Source organism: Panthera onca, chromosome A3 (assembly GCF_046562875.1).
Source record: "Panthera onca isolate mPanOnc1 chromosome A3, mPanOnc1 haplotype 2, whole genome shotgun sequence".
Lineage (NCBI taxonomy): Eukaryota > Metazoa > Chordata > Mammalia > Carnivora > Felidae > Panthera > Panthera onca.
This window is the reverse complement of record NC_138341.1, coordinates 2,394,785-2,419,274: the sequence shown is the minus strand read 5'-3', so window position 1 is coordinate 2,419,274 and position 24,490 is coordinate 2,394,785. Positions and strand designations below refer to the sequence as shown.

General features: G+C 52.9%; 1 protein-coding gene and 1 non-coding gene across 4 annotated transcripts; both read right to left on the bottom strand.

The window, feature by feature from the left end:
* Positions 1-386: 386 nt before the first annotated feature.
* ALLC (allantoicase) lies at positions 387-24,490 on the bottom strand. 3 transcript variants are annotated; one of them, XM_078445052.2, is made up of 13 exons: positions 24,382-24,490; positions 18,154-18,250; positions 15,369-15,463; positions 13,156-13,206; positions 11,643-11,730; positions 10,423-10,548; positions 9,272-9,351; positions 8,312-8,444; positions 5,370-5,525; positions 4,875-4,948; positions 3,784-3,892; positions 1,410-1,534; positions 387-733 (listed from the first exon to the last, which is right to left on the bottom strand). In XM_078445052.2, the coding sequence occupies exons 3-13, from the start codon at positions 15,456-15,458 to the stop codon at positions 527-529; spliced, it is 1,239 nt and encodes a 412-aa protein (XP_078301178.1). In that variant the 5' UTR covers positions 15,459-15,463; positions 18,154-18,250; positions 24,382-24,490; the 3' UTR covers positions 387-526. The 3 variants fall into 3 exon arrangements, with proteins under 3 accessions (XP_078301178.1, XP_078301179.1, XP_078301177.1); XM_078445053.2 differs by lacking the exon at positions 18,154-18,250 and having other exon boundaries at positions 24,376-24,490; XM_078445051.2 differs by lacking the exon at positions 18,154-18,250.
* TRNAR-UCG (transfer RNA arginine (anticodon UCG)) lies at positions 15,892-15,976 on the bottom strand. The gene has a single exon. It is a non-coding gene; the product is annotated as a tRNA-Arg (tRNA).

The window sequence follows — 24,490 nt, the reverse complement described above, 5'->3', positions numbered from 1 at the left end:
CAGCTAGCATACGGTGTCCCGAAGGTTTAGCATCCGGAACGCACCTTCACCGGGGAAGAACAATTCAAGGGGGTGTGTGTCCTTGTGAACGTCATTCCTTATTCTGGGTAACAACGGGCCCATCCTCTTGAGCTGAGAAGATGAATGGTTCCAGAAATATGTTTTTCCAGTGGTTTTGATGGGCTTAAACTTTTAAAGACAAAAAGCTACAAGTATCACTTGCCGAATCTACATGCAGAATGTACAGGATTCAATTCTGTAAATATCAATATCTTGTAGTGTTTTTTTAAAAAAGTGATCTTTAAGACACCACCTATCTTTCACGACCACAGACAATTTTCACACGACCAAACGCTCCACAGCGACGGTAGATACACGTACCGATGTGTGAGCGTGACCACTTTATTAAATCACCAGGAATTACGTTGATCTTAAAAAGATCAATTGCCAGAAACCTCTTAAGTTTCAGATGTTAAACACCCTTCAAGAGAAGAGTGCGACGGGGCCACCGCACGGCCGCGCGGAGTCACAGGTTGGCCCGGAAGCCTGCCTTCACGGAGAACCTCATCATGGGCTTCTCCCGGGGGCGCAGGAGGCAGAGGGAGCTGGGGAAGCCGTTGAGGCGCAGGCGGCTCACGCCCCCGTCCGGGGTGATGGTGAATCTCACGTGCGTGATGACGTCCTGGAGCTCCAGGGTCAGGCTGTCGAACAAGTGACTTTTGTCGGCGGACAGCTGAAAGAGAGGCAGCGAGCGGTCCTTGTGATAACGCGGAGTGAGGCCCAGACCGGCCGGCGTGGACTCAGGGCCCGTGACCCAGGCCAGTCACTCACTGATAACAGGCCGGCTTACCACAGAGGAAGGCTAGCAGGGGTCAAAAGCCCAGGTAATGCTAACATGAACACTCGGGTCCATGATGTTCGTGGTTCTCAGTGGTTAATTAAGTGGATACACCGATAAGAAAAAGAAAGTGAGAAGCGGGCATATTGGTGCCTCCCAGAGGCCATCACTCATTACCATGTGGGAGCACCCCTCACCCCCCACTCTGACCCACAAAGGACTGTCCTTCTACTGGAACATCTCCGCGTCCGTCTCACAAGAGGACACATTGTTATAGCTTTAGCTTTAAATATATTAGTCACCCCTTCTAGAAAGTCAATACACTGCAGAAACATTTTCCACACATACATACGTCCTTTGTACATGATGGTTTAAAACAAAACTTGGTTGTTAGAAATGCACACGAATGAAAGACTAGAGCCTGTCTTTCTATTACATAAATGCACAGATACGGTTTTTAGAAGCCGGTGCGTCTTACTATTTAATCTGAGCAGAAGGTTTGGAAAGCAAATCTGAGCAAAGTGGCCCCGACGGCGGGTCCGGCCTTCCCGGGTCCCCGTGGGCGCCATACCTTCGTGACGGGAAGCAGCGGTTTCCACTTATGGCCCGGAAGCTCCCACTTCTGCTTGATCATGTCTTCCTCCTCCTGAGTCGTCAGGATGCAGCCGTCCAGCTTACAGCTGTCGGGCGAATTGCCTGTCGGGACAAATTCAGGGTCACTTCCTCCACTCTGCTTGCCCTCGGCAGTTTGGCTGACTTTTTAATCAACTCAAAGACCCAGCAAAGGACAAATCGTTCTCTCTGAAGAAAAGCAAAGGCAGGACGCGTGTGAGAGAAGGAACGTACCCATCTGTGACAGAGGTGGATTGCCTGACGCAATATGCGGGAGTTCATTTTTCAGAGGAATCAAAATCCGCTCGATGCGCGTTAATGGGCCGGCACCTTTGAATTTGCGTGTACGGCATTTTACTTGGGAAGTGGAAGGTACCTGATGAGCATCCCTGATTGAGCGTTAATTACTTGCACGCTGCTATGTGGCTCATCCCAGACTATCGGGAGGCTGGAAGACACTTTCCTTACGGCACCGCATTGCGTCACGAGAAACAAAAAGAAAGACCGAGCCAAGTTAACCAGCCAGGGCTTGGCCTCGACCCCACGTGCCGTCTTCCAGGCGTGCTCCGCGTTCGCCCGATAACACATGTGGTCCTGAGTCTCTCTCCTCTCTGGAATGTCCTCAGAATCGTGCCCAGTGGGGTTAGAAGACCTCAGGGGAAGGGTCCACACTCTTCGCGGGGAGAACTGCTGTAGGGGTGCCTAAGACTTTAAGATCAACAGAGGAGGGGGTTCTGATCACAGGAAAAAAATACTCGGTGCTCCCATGCCCCCCGCGGCGCATCTCTTAAGACGCTGACCTGCAAGGTGCAAGCACGCTGCTGAGGGCACATGGAAACCCGAAAGATGTGGGAGGAGGACACGAAAGCCGCTATTTCTGTTTCTGTTTCTTCAGTATCTACACACATACGTGCATATCTGTTAGGTTTCGTGTACGTGAGATCACAGCTGGGGTCGGCACGCCCCTCGGGCCGCGACTGTGCTCGTGCTGTGATGGACAGAACCGAGAGGGCCGACGGCAAACTCAGGACGGCGCAGCCTGGGCTCCCTGGTTACGTGCATGTACTGGCCGTCCCCGGGCTCTAACTAAACTATCGCTCACAAAATTAGCAAGCGATTTACATCATCCATGCAGAGACCCACGGACTGAAGATACCGCCGGAAACACAAGCACCCAGGAACCACAAGAAAACAGCAGGGCTGCATTCCCCTGACCCAAGATGAGCTGTTCGTCGGCTGTGTGGAAAAGTGAAAGCAGTGACCTGCTAATCAGATCTGAAATAGTCTTCCAGGGGCGCCCGGGGGGCTCAGTCGGTTCAGCATCCGACTTCGGCTCAGATCACGATCTCACGGTTCATGAGTTCGTGCCCCGCATTAGGCTCTGTGCTCACAGCTCAGAGCCTGGAGCCTGCTTCGGATTCTGTGTCTCCCTCTCTCTCTGCTCCTCCCCTGCTCACACAGGGTCTCTCTCTCTCTCTCAAAAATAAATAAACATTTTTTTAAAAAATTTTTTTATGTAAATAAATAAAATAGTCTTCCAAAATTAGGTCACAATCATCCATACTGTGTCTTAAAATAATTAACTTAAATCCACACCACTGAAGAAGAACCTTGCCTTAAACATATGCTGCGCCTTGGTGTAGTCGTTAGTAATCGCGTGAGGCCACGATGATTCGCAAGACATTTCAACATCAGGCATCCAAGGGATGAATATAAACTGCCACCGCTTACTGAGACAAGTAAGCAGTCAGGAAACATCCAGTCCAGCGCTTATCGAAATTTCACCCGACAATTATAAAGGTTTAATAACCCCTCTTGAACTGTGTCCATATAATGACACAGGTATCTATTTCAGAAGAAAGTAGGTTTCAAATGCCAGCGGCACTTGTCCGAATATGTTTTTACTGATAGCACACTTTTGCAAACGTGTAGCTCCCTGCCTTACAAGCCCAGCCTGGAGAGGAAATGCCCCCCCAACCAATCTCCCTAGTCCCCCCGCCATGAGAATACACCCCTATCCAGTTCTTCTGGATGGGACTAACCAGGAACGACTGCACAGACTCTTTCCAAATGAGATTCGGGACCCCTATAGTGAAGAGTCTTAGAGCATCACAGAATCTCGGATGACGCCGGGGGGTGACCCAGCTCAACTCTGACATTTTATAAAGGGGGAAGTGGGCCCACAGAGCTAAAGGCAGTTGCTCAAAACTGCACACCGGAGAGTGCAAAAGCCAAGTGCCGAGCCCACCGTCCTGAGCCCCACGCCCACAGACCACATCATCTTTGTTACCAGCACGCAGGTTCTGTGCGCTGCCTGATGGTTCTACATTCACCTTTAAAATATGTCGTATCGATTTCAATTTGAGTGATCACTCCAGGATGTGCCAGCCGGAAGACTGCCCATTCACAACCCGGAACAAGGAGACTACCGTTCTCGTCATTCTGGGATTCAAAAGGAAAAAGAATAAAAAGAAGCCAGCTTGAGGCCACTCAGGAAACGAATTCTGAAAACAGCGAGTGAAAAATGTCGACATGTGCTGATGACATTTCTTTTATTTCTTACTACGGAAGAGCGTCTCCTATGCCCCGGTATGTAAATTACTTTCTGTGTTAATTGCCCCCCTTGTCTATTATTCCTTAAACGCCTCATGTGGACTCAGGAGCTTATTGGGTAATTGCTACATTTTTATAAATTTCTGATGTGATTTTCTATGTCGACTGTAAATCTGTGTAGAAGGAGACACACAGAAGAGTCTGTATCCAACCCAGCCCCTAGGTACTCTAATCAATTCGTTTTGACCTTTCAAAGTAGATACGTTCTTGGTCAAATCTATACCACTGTGTAATCTGCCTCCAAACTTTGTTTCTGGCAACGGGAGTCGTCCGCTTCCCATTGGAAGCGTTGGCTGACACGGAGGCTAACCCAAGAGAGGGGTGTTGTCCGGGAAGTTTTCAGTGGGGTTAACAAATTGCAAGGTGTTTTGTTTTGCTTTTGTTTTGACTTTCTTATCTCACATTAGTTACTAGGCAAACTGAACAGCTGAGCCCCCTGTCTGTCACACACTCATATACGTAGGTGGTCTCATCCAGGGACACGTAGGTACCGAAAACCATGACACTGGTGGGGTTTTTTGCCTCCAGGTCAACCAATGAATTTATCCCCGGGTTTTATATCATTAAATTGTAGACCCTTTATTACAGAACCGGCGGCATTTCAACCATTCGTTGGAGTAGCAGGCGCGGCCAGCGTGTGCGCCTTCTGGGTCCTGCCCTGATGTTACCGTGAAGCAGTAGGCAATCCGGAAAACGACGAGAAGTACTTCCGGAATGCTGCCTACGAGGTTCCGGAAGGAAGCGCTTCCTTGATGTAAACTTAAAACAAGACAGAGGAGACTCTGAATCGTGGCCGTGTTGAACTTCTTACCTCTAACACCGGTGGCCTGTCCGGCCTCCTTGCGGTCTCCCAGCCATCAGCCATAGACCTAGCCTTGCCGACTCCTGCCAGAAATGACATTATTTAATGGGAGTGTCACAGGATTTTATCTTAAATGTGAGAATGAATGCATGGGAGTAAGGAAACCACAGATCCCTTGTGCCTGAACGTTGCTACATAAATTATTGCCATTCAACTTAATGTTTTGATAAATTCACATGCAGCCATAGGGTAAGTTTTACTCTTCCCTTTCAGCCAAAATTAGGAAGGAAAATTAGGAAGGAAAACTGATTTACTTCACATCATAAGGCATCCAGTCCTGTGTGTGGATGGTTGATCTCATCCACCCCCGTGCTTCAAGATGACACCTCCTAAGTTGCTCATATCCTATTGGGGTGCTTCGTGCGGGTTCATACCATATTGGGGTGCTTAGTGCGGGTGCCCAGACGCCCCAAATGCAGGCCAGCTCCCACAGCAGCATCTCACCTATCATATTGTTTGGATGCCCAAAGTGTGCGTTGCTGAATCCTACACAGGCGCCCCCGTGAGCGATGGCTGCGAGGTCAAACGGTTCCTTGGGATCAGTTGCGGTCCAGTCCTTCTGTCCACAACCATACACTCTAAGACGTGCAATCCCACCGTCTGAGAAGGAAAGAGGCCGTGGTCATTTCTCACTTGGAGAGGGGGCTGTTTGTGGGTCATAAACGACAAAGCTCTCCACACCTGCCTGCTCTGTTTCTCAAATACACCAACCCTACTGCCCCAGGGCCTTTGCACGCACCATTCCCTTGTACTGGAACTACTTTCCCAGCTCTGCAAAAGGCCATTTGTTGTTCTTAGGTGTCACCTTATGTGTCATGGCGTCAGAGATGCTCTTCCTGTCACCGTCTAGTTATCTCCCTCCAGCTCTGCCTAGCCCCGCCTGATTCTCCAGGTTGGGTGAGTCATCATTGCCTCCTGTGAATTTTTGCCAGAGCTCAAATCACAGCCTGAAATGATCTTGTCATGTATTTGTTTAAGCCCCTGCTGGTATCAGTATCTCAGAACCAGAATATAAAATCTTCGAAAGCCAGAATAGTGATCTATCTCGTTTGCTTCTCTATTGTCTCTATCTAGTACTGGTCCTGGCACACAGCAGGTGCTGACATTTCTTACTGGATTAATAACTCCAGGAAGGTCAAAGAGCTGTTGGAAGAGCCACCAGAGATATAATGTTTGGGGCCACAAATTAGCGTTGCTAAATACCACACAGACTCATACAAGAGCCTTACGTTTCTATTTTTGTAAAAACACTGATTGAGAAGAGGGAAGACAATGTTCACAAAACCAAATCGCTCTGAGAACCACAGCAGCCTAGAGTAGGTCTGCAGAGCACACAGTAGCCGCCAACATCAACTCACATTCTCGGATTCTGAGAAAACGAATATTTTATGTGTCTGAATAGTACTTCCTGGAAGATGGGAGGAAGCTTTGTATAAACAGCTTTCCCCGTTATTCTACTGAAACCAAGCCCTTATATTGTTCCACGAAAACCTTGATGAAAGTGAGTGATCAGAAAAGAATTCAGTAGAACGGTCTTGATATTTGCAATAAATAAAACCAGACTGTGTTGCCATAAAACCCTAAAAATTACACCAGAGGGGGTCATTCAGCAGAAACTAACTTAGGGGAACCTCCCCTCTGGTTCACCGAGCATCGGGATTCACTCTGACGGCACAGAACACACTTGGCTGTTGAGTGTAAAGCTGATTTTAGGTCTTTAAAAAATAAGACTCTTCTTTACAGACTTCATACCCAGCCTCGCTTTGAATCAAAACTATCAGGGACATCAGGCATGCCACTCCACACTCTGACAGTGACTCATCTAAAGCAACCTGTTGCCACTCCAGGACAAAACACTGCTTCCTTCCCCTTTATACTTGAACCCCGGGGGAAATATTTGTAAATCTGATAAAGGATTTGTATCTAGGAAATACAAAGAGCTCTTACAATTCAACAATAAAAGACAAAAAACCAACTTAAGAATGGGCAAAAGATCTGAAAAGATATCTTTCCGAAAAAACGTGTAGGTATGTGTGTGTGTGTGTGTGTGTGTGTGTGTGTGTGTGTATGTATATGATCTGTACATAAACACATACAAATGGCCAAGTACAGAACTGAAATATGCTCGTCCTCATTGGTCCTAGAGAAATGCAAGTCAAAACCACAAGGAGACCCCACTGCACCTCCTCTAAGATGGCTCCAATCAAACAGGCAGATGACAGTACGTGTTGGTGAGGATGTGGAGAAACGGGAACCCACCCACGCTGTCGGTGACAACGTAAGATAGTGCCACCGTGGTGGAAAACAACGGGAGAGGTCCTCCAACAATTAAAAATGTAGCTATCAGGGCGTCTGGGTGGCTCATTAAGCATCCGGCTCTTGATTTCGGCTCAGGTCATGATCTCGCTGTTCATGGGACAGAGCCCCACGTCAGGCTCTGTGCTGGCAGTGTGGAGCCTGCTCGGGATTCTCTCTCTCTCCCTCTTTCTCTCTGCCCCTCCCTCACTCACACGTGCATGTGCTCTCTCAAACTTTATTTAAAAAACATAAATAAAAACATAGTTATCATATGACCCAGCGAGTCCAATCCTACGTGTATACCCAAATGAAAACACATATCCACACAAAACCCATAAGGGAACATTTATAGCAGCGTTTTTATAGCCAACGGGTGGAAACAACCCAAATGTCCATCAGTAGATGAATATATAAACAGTACGGTTTATCCATACAATGGAGTATCGTTCCTCCATGGAAAGACGTAAAGTACCCCTGATAACGAGCCTTGAAAACATGGTAAGCGAAAGAGGCGAGTCACAAAAGACCATTTATGTGAAATGTCCAGCATGGTCAACTCTGTCCAGACAGAAAGCAGACTGGTGGCTGCTGAGGGCCGAGGGAGGTGAGGGTTGATAGCAAGGTACAGGATTTCCTTTTGAGGTGAGAGTAGTGTTCTCAAATTGAGCGTGGTGATGGTTGCACCTATGCGGTGTTTTTCCGCAGACTTGAAACCATATACCCAGCTAAACCGTAAACCGCTGAGCGGTGCACTGCGAGTCGGTGAATTACATTACAACAAAGTTGTTAAGTGAGAGAAAATGAGGGACTTTTGCACACACCGCCTCATCTGCTGGTGCACCTGGCGAAATAGAATGTGTTAGGAGACATTTAACCTGATACAACTCCCTCCCATCACCTCCTAATTGACCTGGTGCTTTTTCAATTACTACCAAAGGATGGCTGGGCTGCGACGAGAATTTCCTAGGGCACAAAAAGGGGCCGCCTGTAACCCGAAAATGCTAGAGAGATAAGTGCCTTCACCCTGAAACATGCCCACACCAAGTCAAGAGGCCACAAGACGGCAGACGGGGCCACATCATACTTACCCGGGAAAATGTTGAGTCTTACGTGAGTCCACCTCTGCTGGGAGTCGACAAGAAAATAATTGTGGCTGGAAGCAGACTTTCCTGGTTTAAGCTCTGTCATGGGAACCAAGTAATTCCAGTCGTTGGACCCCAGCTAGCAATAAATAGAAAGTGTTAGCAGCGGTCCCAAGGACAGTAAATTCTCTCACCCTGGTGCTCGTGTGGGGCCTACAGGATAGAGATACTTTGGAACAAAACCTGATGATGGCTGCCTAGTAAAATACTTCAATAAAAATACTAATAAAGATCAAGTCCCAGGTTTAATAAGCAGACTAAAGCCCTGAGGGCTTTTCATCCAGATCGAAATAGGCACCGGGCGATGGCAGCAGGGGAACGGGCAGGGAGGGTTGGGAAGAAGGGATAAGATCTGGGACTCCCTCTGAGGATTCTAGAAGAAACCACAATTGTTGATGTGAACATCAGTGCACACCAGGCTGCTCCCTTGGACCCTGAGACCTGGGGTGAACGGGTTGACCTGAACGTCGTGACCAGCATTCCTCAGACTGAAGGGCCTGTGTGTTGTTCCTCTCACTGTTTATTTCCCAGTCTGTTATGGATCAACACTTTCGTAAAACACAATATAAATTAATGACTGGACAAGCTTTAAAAGACAGGAATGTACAAAAAAGCACAAGTCCACGTGGTTCCTTTACCAGACTCAGCAGGCGTAAAAGGTACGTAAAGTCGTACTCCCGATTTCTGTATTTATCTTATCGGGGTAGCACCTGGCAGGTAGCAGGGCTGGGCAGACCCCCTGGGACACATCGCTAGACCTCACTCGGGCTGTAGAAACCACTTGTGACGCTGGACAAGTAGATGAGGAGAGGCGTGAGTGGGTGGGGTGTCCCTAAGAAGCACCCTCGTGGCCAGGCCTGTGCCCTGGCCACCGCGACAAGCCGCCGACCCTGTTAGCAGACGCACCTTAGCAACAGCCTCAAACTCCGCCGGGGTGGCCGCGGCCCCTGTCCTGACTCCTCTCTGTGGCATTTCTGGTGCTTTATCTGGAGGCAGAGGGACCAACGCGGTTACGGTTCGCGTTCGGAATCAAAGACAATATACTCCTAGTGGGCGGTCTGCTCATTTTTATTCCGCCAAATCACCCCAGAGAGAAGCTTCCTTAAGTCAAAGTATCAGATGATCAAAGTGATAGATTTGCTGAAGTTCCTCGACATTTGAAATACTGAGTAATTCCAGAAGGTGCTGCAGTACATTTGGTAGTACTTTTGCTCGTCAAAATACAACACCATCTCCAGGGTGAGTCTAGCTGCAGCAAATCTATCACACGACTCGAGTATTCAGGAGTCGGATCAATGGAGGTTCTGGAAAATTGCAACGTCAAGGCCAGAAGAAGACCGTCGTCCCCCACGGCATCCTTGGAATTGACACTTGGGCGATCCCGAATCGGAGGAATCCTCCTTTCTGGCATCAGGCATTTCCTGCCTCTGCAGCAGCACCTGTCCTGTCCTCACCTACGTTCTCAGGTGCCCCCAGTGTCGGAAGCAGGGCCCGTCCCCTTCGTAGAGCCTCGTACTGGGCTGTGGACACAGTGCTTTCAGCGTAAATCTGCCAACCGGCGTGATTTATCTTCCCCAAACACGTGTACGTACACACACATCGTGGTCCCTGCTTCTAAAAACAGTAATGCTGGGACCAGCATCAGACGGTACCGTCGAAGGAGCGAAAGCAGGGGTCTGACTTATGCTTCGTCCCACGAGCCACAAAGAACCCCTTCCTGACAACTCCGTGGCTGCCGCACTCTTGTGCCCACAGGGACGGCCACCACCCCACAGCCGGCCCACGCCTGGCTCCACACTGTCCAGCAGCCCACGCGCTGCCCTCCCCTGCACCCTGCTCGCCCCGGTGAGGCCCCAAGAGCGTGGGAACAATGAAGTCTACACGTGGCCAAGCTAAAACTCAGAAACCACAGAACACTGTACTGGGAACCCAAGTTCTAAAGCCTGTGGCACTAATGTGGCCTGAGACACGTTGCTGAACCTGTCTGGGCGGAAACTGCACGGGGCGGGGGTGCTGCGGGAGGGGGGGCAGGCCAGGGGAACGGTTACCCAAGGCACCTCCTTCCAAGTTTGCTGCTTGGATTGATATCCGAGGAGCGTAATCTCCCATGAAGTAGGAAATGTCCACATCGAAGCCCCGGATAATCCCTTGTATCCCCAGCTTGATGATGCACCAGTCGTGACCTACGGGAGGGAAGCGAGGGCATCCCCGTCAGGCGTAACTCGGCAGACAGGACCGAGATGAAGAAAAGACTCAGCGACACCCCCTCCCGTCCCAGAAAAGGGCACGCAGGGTCACTCTCGGCTGGGACGTGAAGATGCCCTCGGCGCGGCCACGCACGCCCCGTGCCCCCGCGACAGCCCTCCGCCCCAGCCACGGGCCTTGGATCCAGGGAGACCCGATTCTGGCTCCAAAGTGAAAACCGGCCCCTGCGAGCCTCGCTTCTTCGACTGCGAATCAGGGACGAGATCAGCTTCCAAAACTCAAATGTGACTGCGTCCGGGGTAGAGAACAGCCCGCCCCGCTCGGCAGGTGCTTGACGCACGGCTAGGCCTCGGCAAACCGCTTGCTCGCCGTCGCCTCAGGCTCTACGGGGCCCAGCTGCCCCCTCCCCGTGGCTGCTAAAGCACGAGAAGTCTACAAGCCACAGGTCACCCAGTACCTCCTGGCTACTTGTGGTCACGTGTAGACCCGGCCTGGAAATGCCCAGATTCATCAGCAGCTGCTAATGTACCTGGGAAATATCCAGAACCTCTGTAGCACTTGACTCAGCTGAAGAACCCAGTTATCAGCTGGATAAGAACCCGGTTACAATGCCGGATTTAGTTTGCTCTCACAGGCGCGTCTGCAGCTTTAACAGGTGTATTTTCATTGAGCCTGGTGAGGAGCAACGAATAAAAGCCGGCCCTTCTCACTGGTGACGGGACGGGGGCTGCGTGGGCGAGCCCGTCTACACAGCAGTCAAGGAGGGACCAGAGCGCCCTCTTCAGAGAGCCGTGTAGACGCAACGCACCCACGCACGCCACCCTGTGACGTTGCCACCCCGCTCGGGAGGTGCGCCCCGCCCCCCGCAGCCTCACCAACACCCCCGCTGTCCCAGCAGCACATCCTCCTTTTCACCTGATGGCGCAAAGACGACCCCTTCCTAAACCCTCCGAGCCTGATGTTCGGAAGGGTCACGTGAGGTCCGGGGACCCGGGACGGAGCTGCGAGAACGCACCCCGGCTTCCCAACACCCGCGTTTAAGCTTCGCCGCGTTAAGGAGCGGTCTCAGTACCTGGAATCCTTTTCCTTCTGGTCTCCCATCCATCCATCCACTTCCCGAACTCCGTGTATTCGTCTTCTCTGAAGCTTGGGCTTTTACTCTAAAGCAGAGACGGAGACAAGGCGGTGGTTGCCATCCCTGCGAGGGCCTGGCCCGTTTTGTCCGCCCAAGGGACAGGAGACCCACGCCAACGGGGACTCGGAGGGAATCCCCGGCAGGCGTGGGGGTGCCTGCCGCGACCCTCGCACTCGGGTAACCCGTTCCAGATCAGGAGAGGCCGCCCCATTTTGCAACACCTCCAGAGAAAGAAATCCTGCTTCTCTGCGGCCCTCGATGCATAGAATTAACTGGCGGTAGCGACAGCTGAAACCCCGTCGCAGTGAATTCCGTGGCCCCACAAACGGCGCAGCCCCCCCAAGGCAGCCTACGGCATCCTGAAAGAAAGAGCCAGAAAGGGTATGTCTCCCAGGCAACCCAGAAAAGACTGCTTAACAAGGAATCCGGCCCAAGCGCGTGAGGCGTAGGCGGGATGCTGAGGCCCAGCTGTACCCTTGGACCCCCGCCCTCGGAGCTGCTCCGTGTGTAGACAGCTAGCCTATTCCTTTTAGTAGCTACACAGTGTCCCAGATATGGAAGTTCATATATGGGTCCCATCAATGGACGGTTGGATTGGCTCTTTCCCCTCCAAACAACACTGGGATGAATATTTTCTACACATCTTTGCCTACTTTTGCAAATAATATAAACCCGTGGAATAACTAGGTCAAAGTGTGTAGGCATTTAAGTTTTCTATAGACAGACATATGGTAAAATGAAAAGAGCTTTGACATCTATCAGCTGTGTGACCTAGAACAAGTAAATCAACATCTCTGTTCCTCATTCTATTGTCATTTTCTCTGAGGAGTAAGTTAATGTATGTAAGATGTCCTTGGAATGCCATACTTTAACATGCTCTAGACCTGGCCGGGTCCTGCCCAGAAAGAGGGGCCCTGTCACCAGGGTGACGACATGGCCGGTAACCACGGTGGAGGACAGCATGCTGCCCACTCGCGAGAACTCACACCCCACGGCTGGCGTAGCAAGGTAGCAGGATTCCAGCCGAGGTTCCTCTCTTCCCTATATTTTCAGGTTTGTTTTTTCTTTTGTTTTGTTCATAAGCACGTCCTACACTTTTATAATTAGGCAGGTAAGACACTTCCCCAAAATTCAACGTGTGTGCCAGATTTCTTCCTGGCCCAGATTATGAGCTCTGCGTGAGACAGAGGACAGTATGCAAGGATCTCAGTGATTTTCCCATAAAGCCATGCGGCCCCCCCACATCCCTGTGTCCGATGCCCGTCTGTCTCCAATGTGTCTCAGCACGAGCTGGTGCGGATCTCTACGTGTTTCTACTGTTCCAACGTGCCCGTTACTGGTCCACACTCCAGGACTCCCATCTCAAACATCCGGGCAGATTCTAATGGCCGTGTCGGCACAGATGGCTCTACCCCAACGCTTCATGGTGCGGGATGCCCACTCACAATACCTTTATGAGGTTTTCCGCAGGAGCAAAAAAATCATCCGTTGCAAATAAAATCTAGACAAAGAAAGAAAGAAGATAAAAGAGGCATAAGTTAAAAATGATTTTATTTCATTTTGCAAGATGCGGTAGAAAGAAACGTGGAATTGCCCGGGGGAAAGAACGCTATGCAATTAAGCCGCTATGCTTTTGACACGTCTAGACTTCGTGGCCTGCCTCAGCTCGTTCCAGCCTGTACTCGGCACCCCTTGGCCATCTGGATGGGGACGTGCTGACTTCTTACAGTCAAGAAGAAACTACACCAACCCTCCTTTTCACGAATGGAGGACACTGGGCTTTGTGACTTGCTCGCACACAGAGCGATGGCCCAAAAACACCACCCTGGGCCAGGCCTGTGGTTCGGCTGTCTCACCGTCGGACGCCCTGCAGGAGGGGGGGGCCTGGTGATTCATCAACCAAAGCAGGACGTTTGTGAGAGGGAGGGGGTTGCTACTCATCACCCCAAGAAAACAGGTGTAAATGGACTTTTCTGGACAAAACGGGCCGCGGCCCCACCGACCGAAGCCAGACCCTCGTGACAGCCGCCGTCAGGAGGGGACCCCGGGCACTGGTGTCGGGAATTAGCCGGTGACGTTTGCAAGGCCACTCGTCTGTGGCTGAAGTGAGGTGTGTTCATCAGGGGGCATTTGTCTACGTGGAGGAAGCCGTGTCAGGACGCTGTCACCGGCACCTGTCGCGAGGGCTCGGCAGCTCGAGCATTGACGGGCACAGCGGCTTCGCGGAAGGGACACTGAAACTCCCACTACCGGGACTCTGTGGGGTCTACGCGGAGGGTCCGCTCTGGGCAAGGCTCCACTTTGCTGATGGGAGTAGCTCTCTGGAGATCTCGACACACCGCGGCTGCCGGGGCCGAGCTCCTCGGACGGCACTGGTTGACCCGGGCCACGGTCTCGGCAGAAGGGACCCCTGCCCCTGCCCTGCCGAGGCCGCTCCTCGTGGGTGGCGGTGCGAGCCGCGTGACGGCCCCGCGGTGCCAGCCATCGGAGCAGCCGCCCTGCCTGCGTGCCCCGGTGCCGCCTCCAGCAGCCACGAGGGCCCCGGGCCGGCAGCCGGCCCCCAGCTCTGGGCTGGAAGGACTGACTCTACAGAGAACCAGCTTGTAGAGAAGGACACCTCGCCTAGCCCCGGACTTCATTGATCTCCTCTCCCCGTGGCCTGGACCACGAGTGTAGTTAGTGTCTCGGGTTTGGGCGTGTTGTCTAGGAATCGTTATCGTGCAGGCTGTTAGTTGCTGAACTATCGTTGGCAAAGTCAGTCCCAGCCTCCGAGCATAATTCGCCTCTAAGGACACTACCGTCCTCGGACCCCAGCCCAGAACCTACAGGTCAGGGGAGACCTCGCTGTTCTGCTGCGGATGACTGTCGCGGAGGCAGAGTGTAGGGGATCGAGGCTGTGTCGGGGCCGACCCGCCCGCTGAGAGTCTGCAAGGGCCAAGCCCGGGTGAGCGGAGCAGACACGCGGGAACGCGTCCAGGCCCGTCGCTGGCGCCTCGGCAGAGACCCTCACGGGGCACCCGGGGCCTCTCCGACCTCCCCGGGCCCATGCCCCCCAGCAAGTCCCTGATGACTTCCAGAAACACTCAACCAGCTGGGGCACGCCTCGCTGCCTCCCCCGGCGTCCTGACCGAAGCGGCCCCTCGCCCCTTTTCCTCGCCGGCTCCCTCTCCCACTTGAAGACCCCCTGTGCAGACAGGGGCCGCACAGCCTTTCCCGGCACCTCCCGCCCCACTTGCGGCCCCCGGCTCCCGCAGCACCTGTCTCCCTGGGGGAGCAGGAGCCTCTGGAGGGCAGGACGCCCCCCTCGGCCCCGTCTGTACCGGACGACGCACCTGCGAGGTGCTGGCGCTCAGTGCCTCTGCACTTTACCGGTATCGCAGTGCCCTGTGCCTGTCAACACTGGTTCCAGGTAATCCCCACACTGACATTTGAGGACCACTGATCTACACCGTGAGAAAACACAGAGGGACGGAGGACTGGTCACAGGTGCAGGATGTCTTTTTGTTCTAAGCTTAAAGCAATACTGCCTTTGCTAGAATCGTCCCCAGTTTCTTAAAAATTCTTCGGAAGCCTTTTGCGATAACGGGCTGGACCTTCGGCCCGATTCTGGCCACTCTAACTAGGTTCCTGCAGTGTTCTCCTTGCCGTGAGACCCCCACTTACCTCTCCTCCTACGGACTCAGAGGCCATGTCAACCAGCCGGGTGAAGTCCAGAGACCTGGCCGGTTTTCCCTCCCTGGGAGAGTCAGCCATGCTTCCTAGCAACGAGAAGGGAGGCTCCGTCAGCCTCGGGCGTAGAGGGTAGCGGAACCCGCGTGAGCAAGCGAGGCCCTCACCCGGGTCCCCCAAACCAAGGTCTGAGACACTCAAACAACACACATATTGTCCAGTGGACGTGGCGGGTGCCCACGTGCTCCAGGGTCCCCAACTGCAGGTTGTGACTTTGCACAAACACTGAACCGGGACCGAATGAGAGCACACTCCCTCTGAACTACGTAAGAACAAAGTTCCACCAAATACACGAATCCCACTGCCTCAGACTGCAATTTTATTTCATTTTTTAAACTTTTTTCCTAACGTTTAGTTATTTTTGAAAGATAGAGACAGAGGACAAGCGGGGGAGGGGCAGAGAGAGAGGGAGACACAGAATGGGAAGCAGGCTCCAGGCTCCGAGCCGTCAGCACAGAGCCCGACGCGGGGCTCGAACCCACGGACCGCGAGATCATGACCTGAGCCGAAGTCAGACGCTCAACCGACTGAGCCACCCAGGCGCCCCTTTTTTATTTTTTAAAGGGGAAAATTTTTCTAGTTTAGAAAGGAATAATTTGCTTTTAATAGTGTTTAGATCCATTCAAAAAACACTTCTTGAGCAACCAGCTGGCAGGCCCTGGCTAGAAATGGGGTACACAGGAGAATGCATGCCCTGCCCACACGGACTCCCCCATGGGGGAGACGGATGCCCCAGACACCCATGCAGAGCAATGCTCTGGAACCACCCGAGACCACAGCACGGAGATGGCTCCATCCAGGAGCATCCAGGACCGTTTGTGGTATCACCAGTGGGGCTGGCGTAACTTAACCCAGCCCCCCACGCCCCGCCGCACCCTTATTTTGAAGTTGAGAAAGCAGAGATTTGGAGAAGGGGGGGAGGCATGGAAGGAGGCCGGGGGACTCGGGGCCGGCCTAGAGGTCGCCCCACTCCTAAGCCAACGGATGACCTTCGTTCCTACCTTTTTTCCTACCCCTCGTGGTGAAAAGAGAAAACTACACAAAAAACATCTCATTAAGAATTATTCACACAAATCAAAACCACAATGAGATACCACCTCACACCTGTCAGAATGGCCCACATTAACAACTCAGGCACAACAGATGTTGGCCAGGATGCGGAGAAAGAGGATCTCTTTTGCATTGTTGATGGGAACGCAAGCTGGTGCAGCCACTCGGGAAAACGGTACGGAGGTTCCTCAAAAAACTAAAAATAGAACCACCCTACGACCCAGCAATTGCACTACTAGGCATTTATCCACGGGATACAGGTGTGCTGTTTCGAAGGGACACACGCACCCCCGTGATTATAGCAGCCGTATCAACAGTAGCCAAAGTATGGAAAGAGCCCAAATGTCCATCGATGGATGAACGGATAAAGAAGATGTGGTCTATAGATACAATGGAGCATTACTCGGCAATCAAAAAGAGTGAAATTCTTGCCATTTGCAACTACGTGGATGGAACTGGAGGGTATTGTGCTAAGTGAAATTAGTCGGAGAAAGATAAGTATACGATTTCACTCATATGAGGAATTTAAGATACAAAACAAATGAACAGAAGGGAAGGGAAGCAAAAATAATACAAAAACAGGGAGGAGGACAAAACAGAAGAGACTCATAAATATGGAGAACAAACTGAAGGTTGCAGGAGGGGTTGTGGGGGGGGGGGCTAAATGGGGGAGGGGCACTAAGGAATCTACTCCTGAAATCATTGTTGCACTAGATGCTAACTTGGATGTAAATTTTAAAAAATAAAAAATAAAACAAGATAATAAAAAAAAAGAATTATTCACAATAAGGGGGCACCTGGGTGGCTCAGTCGGTTGAGCATCTGACTTTGGCTCAGGTCACGATCTCACAGTCTGTGAGTTTAAACCCCGCGACAGGCTCGCTGGTGTCTGCTCAGAGCCTGGATCCTGCTTCAGATTCTGTGCCCCCCTTTCTCTCTCGGCCCCTCCCCTGCTGGTTCTCTCTCTCAAAAATAAACAAACATTTAAAGAAAGAATTATTCAGGGGCGCCTGGGTGGCTCAGTCGGTTAGGCGTCTGACTTCAGCCCAGGTCACGATCTCACGGTCCGTGAGTTCGAGCCCCGCGTCGGGCTCTGGGCTGATGGCTCAGAGCCTGGAGCCTGCTTCCAATTCTGTGTCTCCCTCTCTCTGACCCTCCCCCATTCATGCTCTGTCTCTGTCTCAAAAGTAAAATAAACGTTAAAAAAAAAAATTAAAAAAAAAAAAGAAAGAATTATTCACAATGGAAGAAACACAAATGGTCAATGCACATGAGAAGTCAACTCTCCTTGAAATCACAAGAACGTGATTCCTCATAATATGACATTTTTCCTCATGAAATGGACACTTTTTTGTAACAAACAGACACCCACCATCTGCTGTCAGGAATGTGAATTGGAACACTGTCTGTGATGATCTTGTGATAACTCAAAGAACAGGCAGTTCCCCCCCAAGCTCTTCATGCTGGAGGGTCCCTGTCTCTGCTGTGTCCTCTCACCCCGGTGGCCCCACACGGTCCCCGGGCCCCTAACGTCACCCGCATGCTGGTTGTCCCCAAATACACATCGCCTTCCTGGATTTCCACCTGCCAACCCCAGCTGTCCCCCGGGATGCGTGCCCCACGTGCAAGGTCCTCCCCGACTCGGGTTCCCCTCCCCCGCCGGACGCACGTCGTCCTCAAGCCGCCCAAACAGCCTCAGGGTCACCTTTCATTTGTCTCCTCTTCCCCTTACACCTCAAATCCAGTCCAAAGTTGGATTCAGAACCCTGAAATGATATGACGTATGGAATTTCGTTCCGAATTATCCGAGAAGGAGAGGAAGTACTTCAACACGTGGATGAAACAGTCTGGCCAGGACTCGATAACCGTGTCAGTGGTGACGGGTACGTGAGGGGTCCAAAGATCAACTGCTTCTGTACACGATGAAATCGTTCACGGTAAAATTATACGTCTTACACGCACTGTCCACACGCACGAAGAGAGACAAAGTGGGGGGAGGCATCGTCGTCTCTCTCCTACGTCATGAAAACACCCCTAGGGACCCTCCCTGTGTCCGTCCTTCCCTCTCTGCAGCCGTCTGTCCTCAGCGAGACACCAGACCAACCTTTTGCTAAGCACAGTCAAAAGTTAAGACCCTGTGTGGTTTCCCTGTCACTCAGAGGAGGAGCTGGTGTCCCTCCGAGGTCCACGGGGCCCTCCCCCACCAGCCCATCCCCTACGCCTCCCCGACCCCCCCCCCCCACCAGTGCCACGGCATGTCCCACCTCCGTGGCTCTGCTGGGAGGCTCTTCCCCCCCTTCTGTGTGGCACACGCCCTCCCCTCCCTTCAAGCCCGTGCTCCGCCATCACCTGCTCAGGAAGGCCCGCTCTGACCCCCAGGTACAGTGACAGGCGGACACACGGTGTGACCTGCTGGTTTATTATCATCTGTCTTTCCCAACTAGACGTGTGCTCCACGAGGACAATAATCTGTTGGGTCCACTGGTGTTTCCCCAGGGCTTGGAACCCTGCCTGCTACACACAGGCTGCACAGTAATTATTTGTCCATTAAACGGGTGGGTGAATAATGTTTTCTAACTCATTTTCTGTTTGAGAATACTAGTTCCCATGGGGCACTTGGGTGGCTCAGTCGGTTCAGCCTCCGACTTCGGCTCAGGTCATGATCTCACAGTTTGTGGGTTTGAGCCCCGTGTCGGGCTCTGTGCTGCCAGCTCGGAGCCTGGAGCTTCGGATTCTGTGTCTCCCCCTCTCTCCGCCCCTCCCCTGCTCATGCTCTCTCTCTCTCTCTCTCTCTCTCTCTCTCTCTCAAAAATGAATAAACATTTAAAAAACTTAGAGAAGTTTAGGGGCGCCTGGGTGGCTCAGTCGGTTGAGCGTCCGACTTCAGCTCAGGTCATGATCTCGCGGTTCACGAGTTCGAGCCCCGAGTCAGGCTCTGTGCTGACAGCTCAGAGCCTGGAGCCTGTTTCAGATTCTGTGTCTCCCTCTCTCTCTCTGCTCTTCCCCCACTCACGTATGCACTCACTCTCTCTCAAAAAAAATACATATATAAATAGATAAAATACTGGTTCCCTCACTGAACTAAAATCTTCCTGAGGATGAAAAGGTGCAGAGGAAAACTGCTAACGCTGATCGTGAGTTTGCAATAACGTCACGCACAGTCCACATATTTTATCTGTTTGATCCACAACAACTCCGCGATTTTATATTATTCACATCTTACAAACGAAGGGAATGCACCTTTGGGAGCTCAAGTAGCCTGTATAAACCACGCAGCCGGAACGCGAACCACATTTCCGACCTGGATCCGCCCAGACGAGACTGACACGCGAGAGCCCCGGGCGCACGCGCGTGGCATGGGGGTCGACCGGTCTGTGACGGCACCGGGTCCCACCTGCTCGGCGGGCTCCCGCGGAGGGCAGGTCACAGACAAGGCCGGCGGTGGTGATCCAGGTGGCAGTGGCGGACTTTGTAGCGCGACCTCCGGGGCTCCGGAGCTCCCTGCCGGAGCGGACGCCTGAGTTGGGACTTGAGGAGAAGAAGGGACGAGGGAGACAGCACGTGCCAGGCGTGCGGGCGGGATGGGCCACAGGGGCCATGGAAGTAGAGGTCGGCATTCGTCTGCACCTACGCTGTCCAACCGAGAAGCCACAGGCCATGCGTGGCTATTTAACACGTGGAAGTTTAATCAAAATTAAATAAAATTAAGAATGTAGTTTTCCCTGCCACTAGCCACATGTCGGTGCTCAGGAACCACACGTGGCTTCCGTGTTGGACAGAGGACACGCAGCACCTTCCGTCCCAGGAAGTCTTATTCACCTGTGCGGGGAAAGCACTGAGCAACGAGGGCGCAAGAGCCCAGCCCTCCACCGCCGTGTAGCCTAACACTACCACGGACACTGCACCACAGGACAGACACGCGCCCTCTGCGCAGGCTTCTCACAGGGCTTCTGCGCAGAGCTCTCCTGCCAGGTCAACCCGTCAAGGCCGAGACACTGGCGGTCTGCCGTGTCCCAGCTCGGGCTCGGCGGCCTCTCCGGCAGGCGGCACGCGGGCTCAGGAGCGCAGAGCTCAGGGCCAGCCCGACAGGTGCCAAGACGGGGGCCTGGCCAAGCCTGTGGGTCGCTGCAGGCTTTCCCCCCACAGCAACAGCTTAGTGACCGACCTGTATCCTGGACAAGGTGACCCAGGGCCAGGCCAGTCACGGGCACACCGCAAAGCCTTGCTGGATATTTCATCGTCTTAATCACAAAACATTTGATTTACCCGGTCGTTCTTTTGGAAAGGCCCGATTTTTTTCCCGGGCAGTTGCAGCGAGCTCCCTATGCGCCAGTCTGCCAAAGCCACCGATTTAACGCCCCTTCTCCCAGCTACCGGGTTTGGTGGAAAAAGCAAGGTGTCACGGCAACGTGGGGCGGGGTCCTGTGGTCCGGCCTCCCCGCTGGCCGGAGAGCAGTGGGAGGGGGAAGCTCTGGCCACCCTCGCCGTCTTTCATCTTTCTCTTCCGTGCGCCCCCCATCACCTCCACCAGGCAGCTCGTGCTGCAGGTGCGCGGGAGGGAGAGCAAGCCAGGGAGGCGTCTGACACGCTTCTCCCAGGGACCAGTCTCAAGCCATCCGGTTTTTAGGCTCCACCCTCCATCAGACAACAAGCCACTTCTGCTCTTCCTTTTAAAAAAAGAATGCTCTAGCAACGTGGATGGAAGCGGAGAGTGTTGTGCTAAGTGAAATAAGTCAGTCAGAGAAGGAAGACACCGTATGTTTTCACTCTTATGTGCATCCTGAGAAACTTAACAGAAGACCATGGGGGAGGGGAAGGAAAAAAAAAAAGGTTAGAGAGGGAGGGAGGGAGCCAAAACATAAGAGACTCTTATTAAAAACTGAGAACAAACTGAGGGTTGGGGGGGGGGGGGCAGGGGGGGGGGGTGAGGGGCATTAAGGAGGGCACCTGTTCGGATGAGCACTGGGTGTTGTATGGAAACCTATTTGACAATAAATTTCACATTTAAAAAAATAATGATAATAAATAAAAATTTAAAAAAGACTGCTCCCTTCTGGAAATGAATGTTTCCATTTAGCAAATCAATAAATGGGAAGCTCGTCTTCAGAAAACGTCAGTCAGGGTCGCGGTGCCCTCTGGGGCTGACGCTGTAAAGCAGGCGGGACGTTTCCCGCCCCGGCCTCCGTGGTGCAGGTGGCAGTCGGGGTGACATAACCCAGCCCGTTCCTCAAACTGGATGGACACGCTTTCCCCAAGCTCTTTGAAACGCGCGTGTATTCCCTGAAAAGCACCGCGAAGCCAGGCCTCGAGGCCGATGTTCGTCTTTCCAAATGAAACCTAGTGCTTGGACACATCTGTTGGAATTGGCAGAAGTGAATCGCTTTGGGGCAGAGATTTCTCCGCGAGCTTCGTCCTCAGCCCCCCGCCCCTGGCCGACCCCTAGCCTGTGAGCCCCACGGGGGACGGGGCGCCGTGAAGGGACCCTCGCGGCGGCTCCCGGGACACAGTCACTTCATCATTCTCCTGCTAAGGCTCCATCTTGGCCAAGCCCCTGCCACTGCAGCGGGTCAGAAGGTGCTTCACCGCGATAAAAGAGAAACAAACAGACCTTGTAAAATACCAGAGGCGTCACCAGAGACAAATCCGAGAGGAGCATGACTCTCCCGGTGCAATTTAACGGAAACAGCCGGGGGTGGGGGGGACGCAGGTAAAATTCAGCCCCAATTCCTCTGCTGCCACTCCCACCCCTTTCCACCACTTTCCACAAAGAAGTCAGGTCTGCAAAGAGCAGAGACTCTCCGTGAGGTACTGAGCGCCCAAAGGGCGTGACGGTGGCTGAGCCCGAAGATGCTAGCACTTGCCACATGGGTATGTAAGTTGAATCCGATGCAATAGAAAAGTCGGTTTCGTGGTCACACTCGCCGTATTTTAGGCGCTCGGAAGCCAGGTGGGCCTGGTAGCACAGGAGAGAGACTTCTATTGCTGGGGCAGGATCTGGCCATCAGTGCACGTTGCAGGAGGGCACCACCGTGTCCGTTCTCGTTAATGACCTTAGTTAAGCATAAGGCCAATGTTCAGGAATGATCTTAGAACTCTCTAGCAACCTCTCAGCAATGCCAGGAAAGCGCCAGCAACAGTGCAAAACCAAGCTTTGCCGGCCCCTGCGACCGTGGGCCCCTCGGGTCCCGGGGGCCAGAGGCTGTGGCCACATCGCCGGTGCCCGTTATAAGGGACTCGCGGGGGCGCACACAGGACGTTCGCTGGCACCGCTGGGGACCCCAGGCTGGCCTGTGTGTCTGGGGGCGCCCGGCCCTCAGCCCCCCAGATGCCCTGCTGACCGCGCTCAGGCTGTGCCGGCCTCTCGGCGGGTCCAGCCAGGTCGGCTTTAACTAACGTAGCCCAGTGCAAGCTGGGGCCTCCGGGGAAAGTCTGGGTCTGGCTCTGGGCGGCTTCCCGCCACGCTTTCCATCAAGTAAGCGTCACCACGTGAGACGGGCACAAGGAAGAGAAAGGAGGTCTGCAAGCCTCAGCCCTGAATCTCCACTCCTGTCCTCGTGCCTTCCTGACGCCAGCCGGAGAGTGACACACGATTGTACCCGCCGCAGAGAAGCCCCGAGAGGCAGGGTCACACGGTCACGCAAGGGAGGGGACGCGTTTCCAGGGAGGCCGCCCCTGCCCCTGTGTCAGAGCACAGCCCCACCCGTCCATTACCCATCAAGAAAACAGTGAAGTCTTCACTGTCTCCCCCGGAGCCGCACGACTGGTGTCTGTTCCCCCCACAGTCTCGGAGCCCATGGCGTGAAAAGTCTCCCACCACAGACAAGAATGCCGCCCCACGAGGCGGCAATCACGCTACCGGGAATTTGCCCAGGGGTACAGAAGCACTTAATTCAAAGGGGCACGGGCACCCCGATGTTCATAGCGGCGTTATTTTCAACAGCCAAGATAGGGAAACAGCCCAGGTGTCCATGGACTGATGCACACACACACACACACACACACACACACGCACACACACACAGACCTATACACACACAATGGAATATCACTCGGCCGTGAGAAAGAACGAAATCTCCCCACTTGCAACAACACGGATAGAGCCAGGGTGTAATGCTAAGTGAAGACAGTCGGAGAAAGTTAAAAACCATATGACTTCACTTATACGTGGAATTTAAGAAACAAATGAGTAAAGGCAAAGAGAGAGAGAGGGAGAGGAACCACGAGACAGACTCTTACCTACGGAGGACAAACTGATGGTTACCAGAAGGGAGCTGGGCGGGGGGGTGGGCTAGGCGGGAGATGGCCATTGAGGAGGGCACTTGGGATGAGCCCTGGGTGTCGTCTGCAGGTGACGAATCACGATATCGTACACCCGAAACTAATATTACACTGTATGTTGACTACACGGGACTTAAAATAAATAAATAAAATTTGTTTAAGTTTATTTATTTATTTTGAGAGAGAAAGAGAGAGAGGAGGAGGGGAGGGGCAGAGAGAGAAAGAGACAGAGAAAATCCCAAGCGGGCTCTGCCCGGTCAGCACAGAGCCTGACACAGGGCTCAAACCCATGAACCATGAGATCTTGACTTGAGCCTGGATCGAGAGTCAGATGCTTAACTGGCTGACCTCCCCCAGCAGGAGCCCCAATAAAATTTTTTTAAATGTGAGGTGGGGAGAGGACGAACAGCAGGGGAGCAGGGTCCAGCCTGGCACCTCACTGGAAACACCACCTGGTGTCTGGCCAGCCCCACACCCGGCCCCGGGTCCACAGGGTTTGGGGACCCGCCCCTGCCCTTACTTCCAGCTGGCAGATGCCCATGGTGCCATTCGTCCCCCGAACCGTGGCAAGGACAGCGTTAAAATGGGAAGTTATGTACAAAGGGGACCCTACCCTCACCTCGGAATCCGAGGTCCAGTGTTTAGGGCTGGATTTCTTGCTCCCCACAAGCCAGCCCAGGTCCCGTGGTGGTCTGGTGCCCACAGGAGAGAATTATAGGGCCCTCACC

Bases quoted from the DNA above. Each gene is read 5' to 3' on its own strand.
- ALLC (XM_078445053.2), bottom strand. From the start codon at position 15,458: ATGGCTGACTCTCCCAGGGAGGGAAAACCGGCCAGGTCTCTGGACTTC. The intron at 13,207-15,368 runs GTAAGTGGGGGT...TTCTTTGTCTAG, and splicing joins CTGAGTCCGTAGGAGGAGAG to ATTTTATTTGCAACGGATGA. The intron at 4,949-5,369 runs GTGAGATGCTGC...CATTTCTGGCAG, and splicing joins GCATCCAAACAATATGATAG to GAGTCGGCAAGGCTAGGTCT.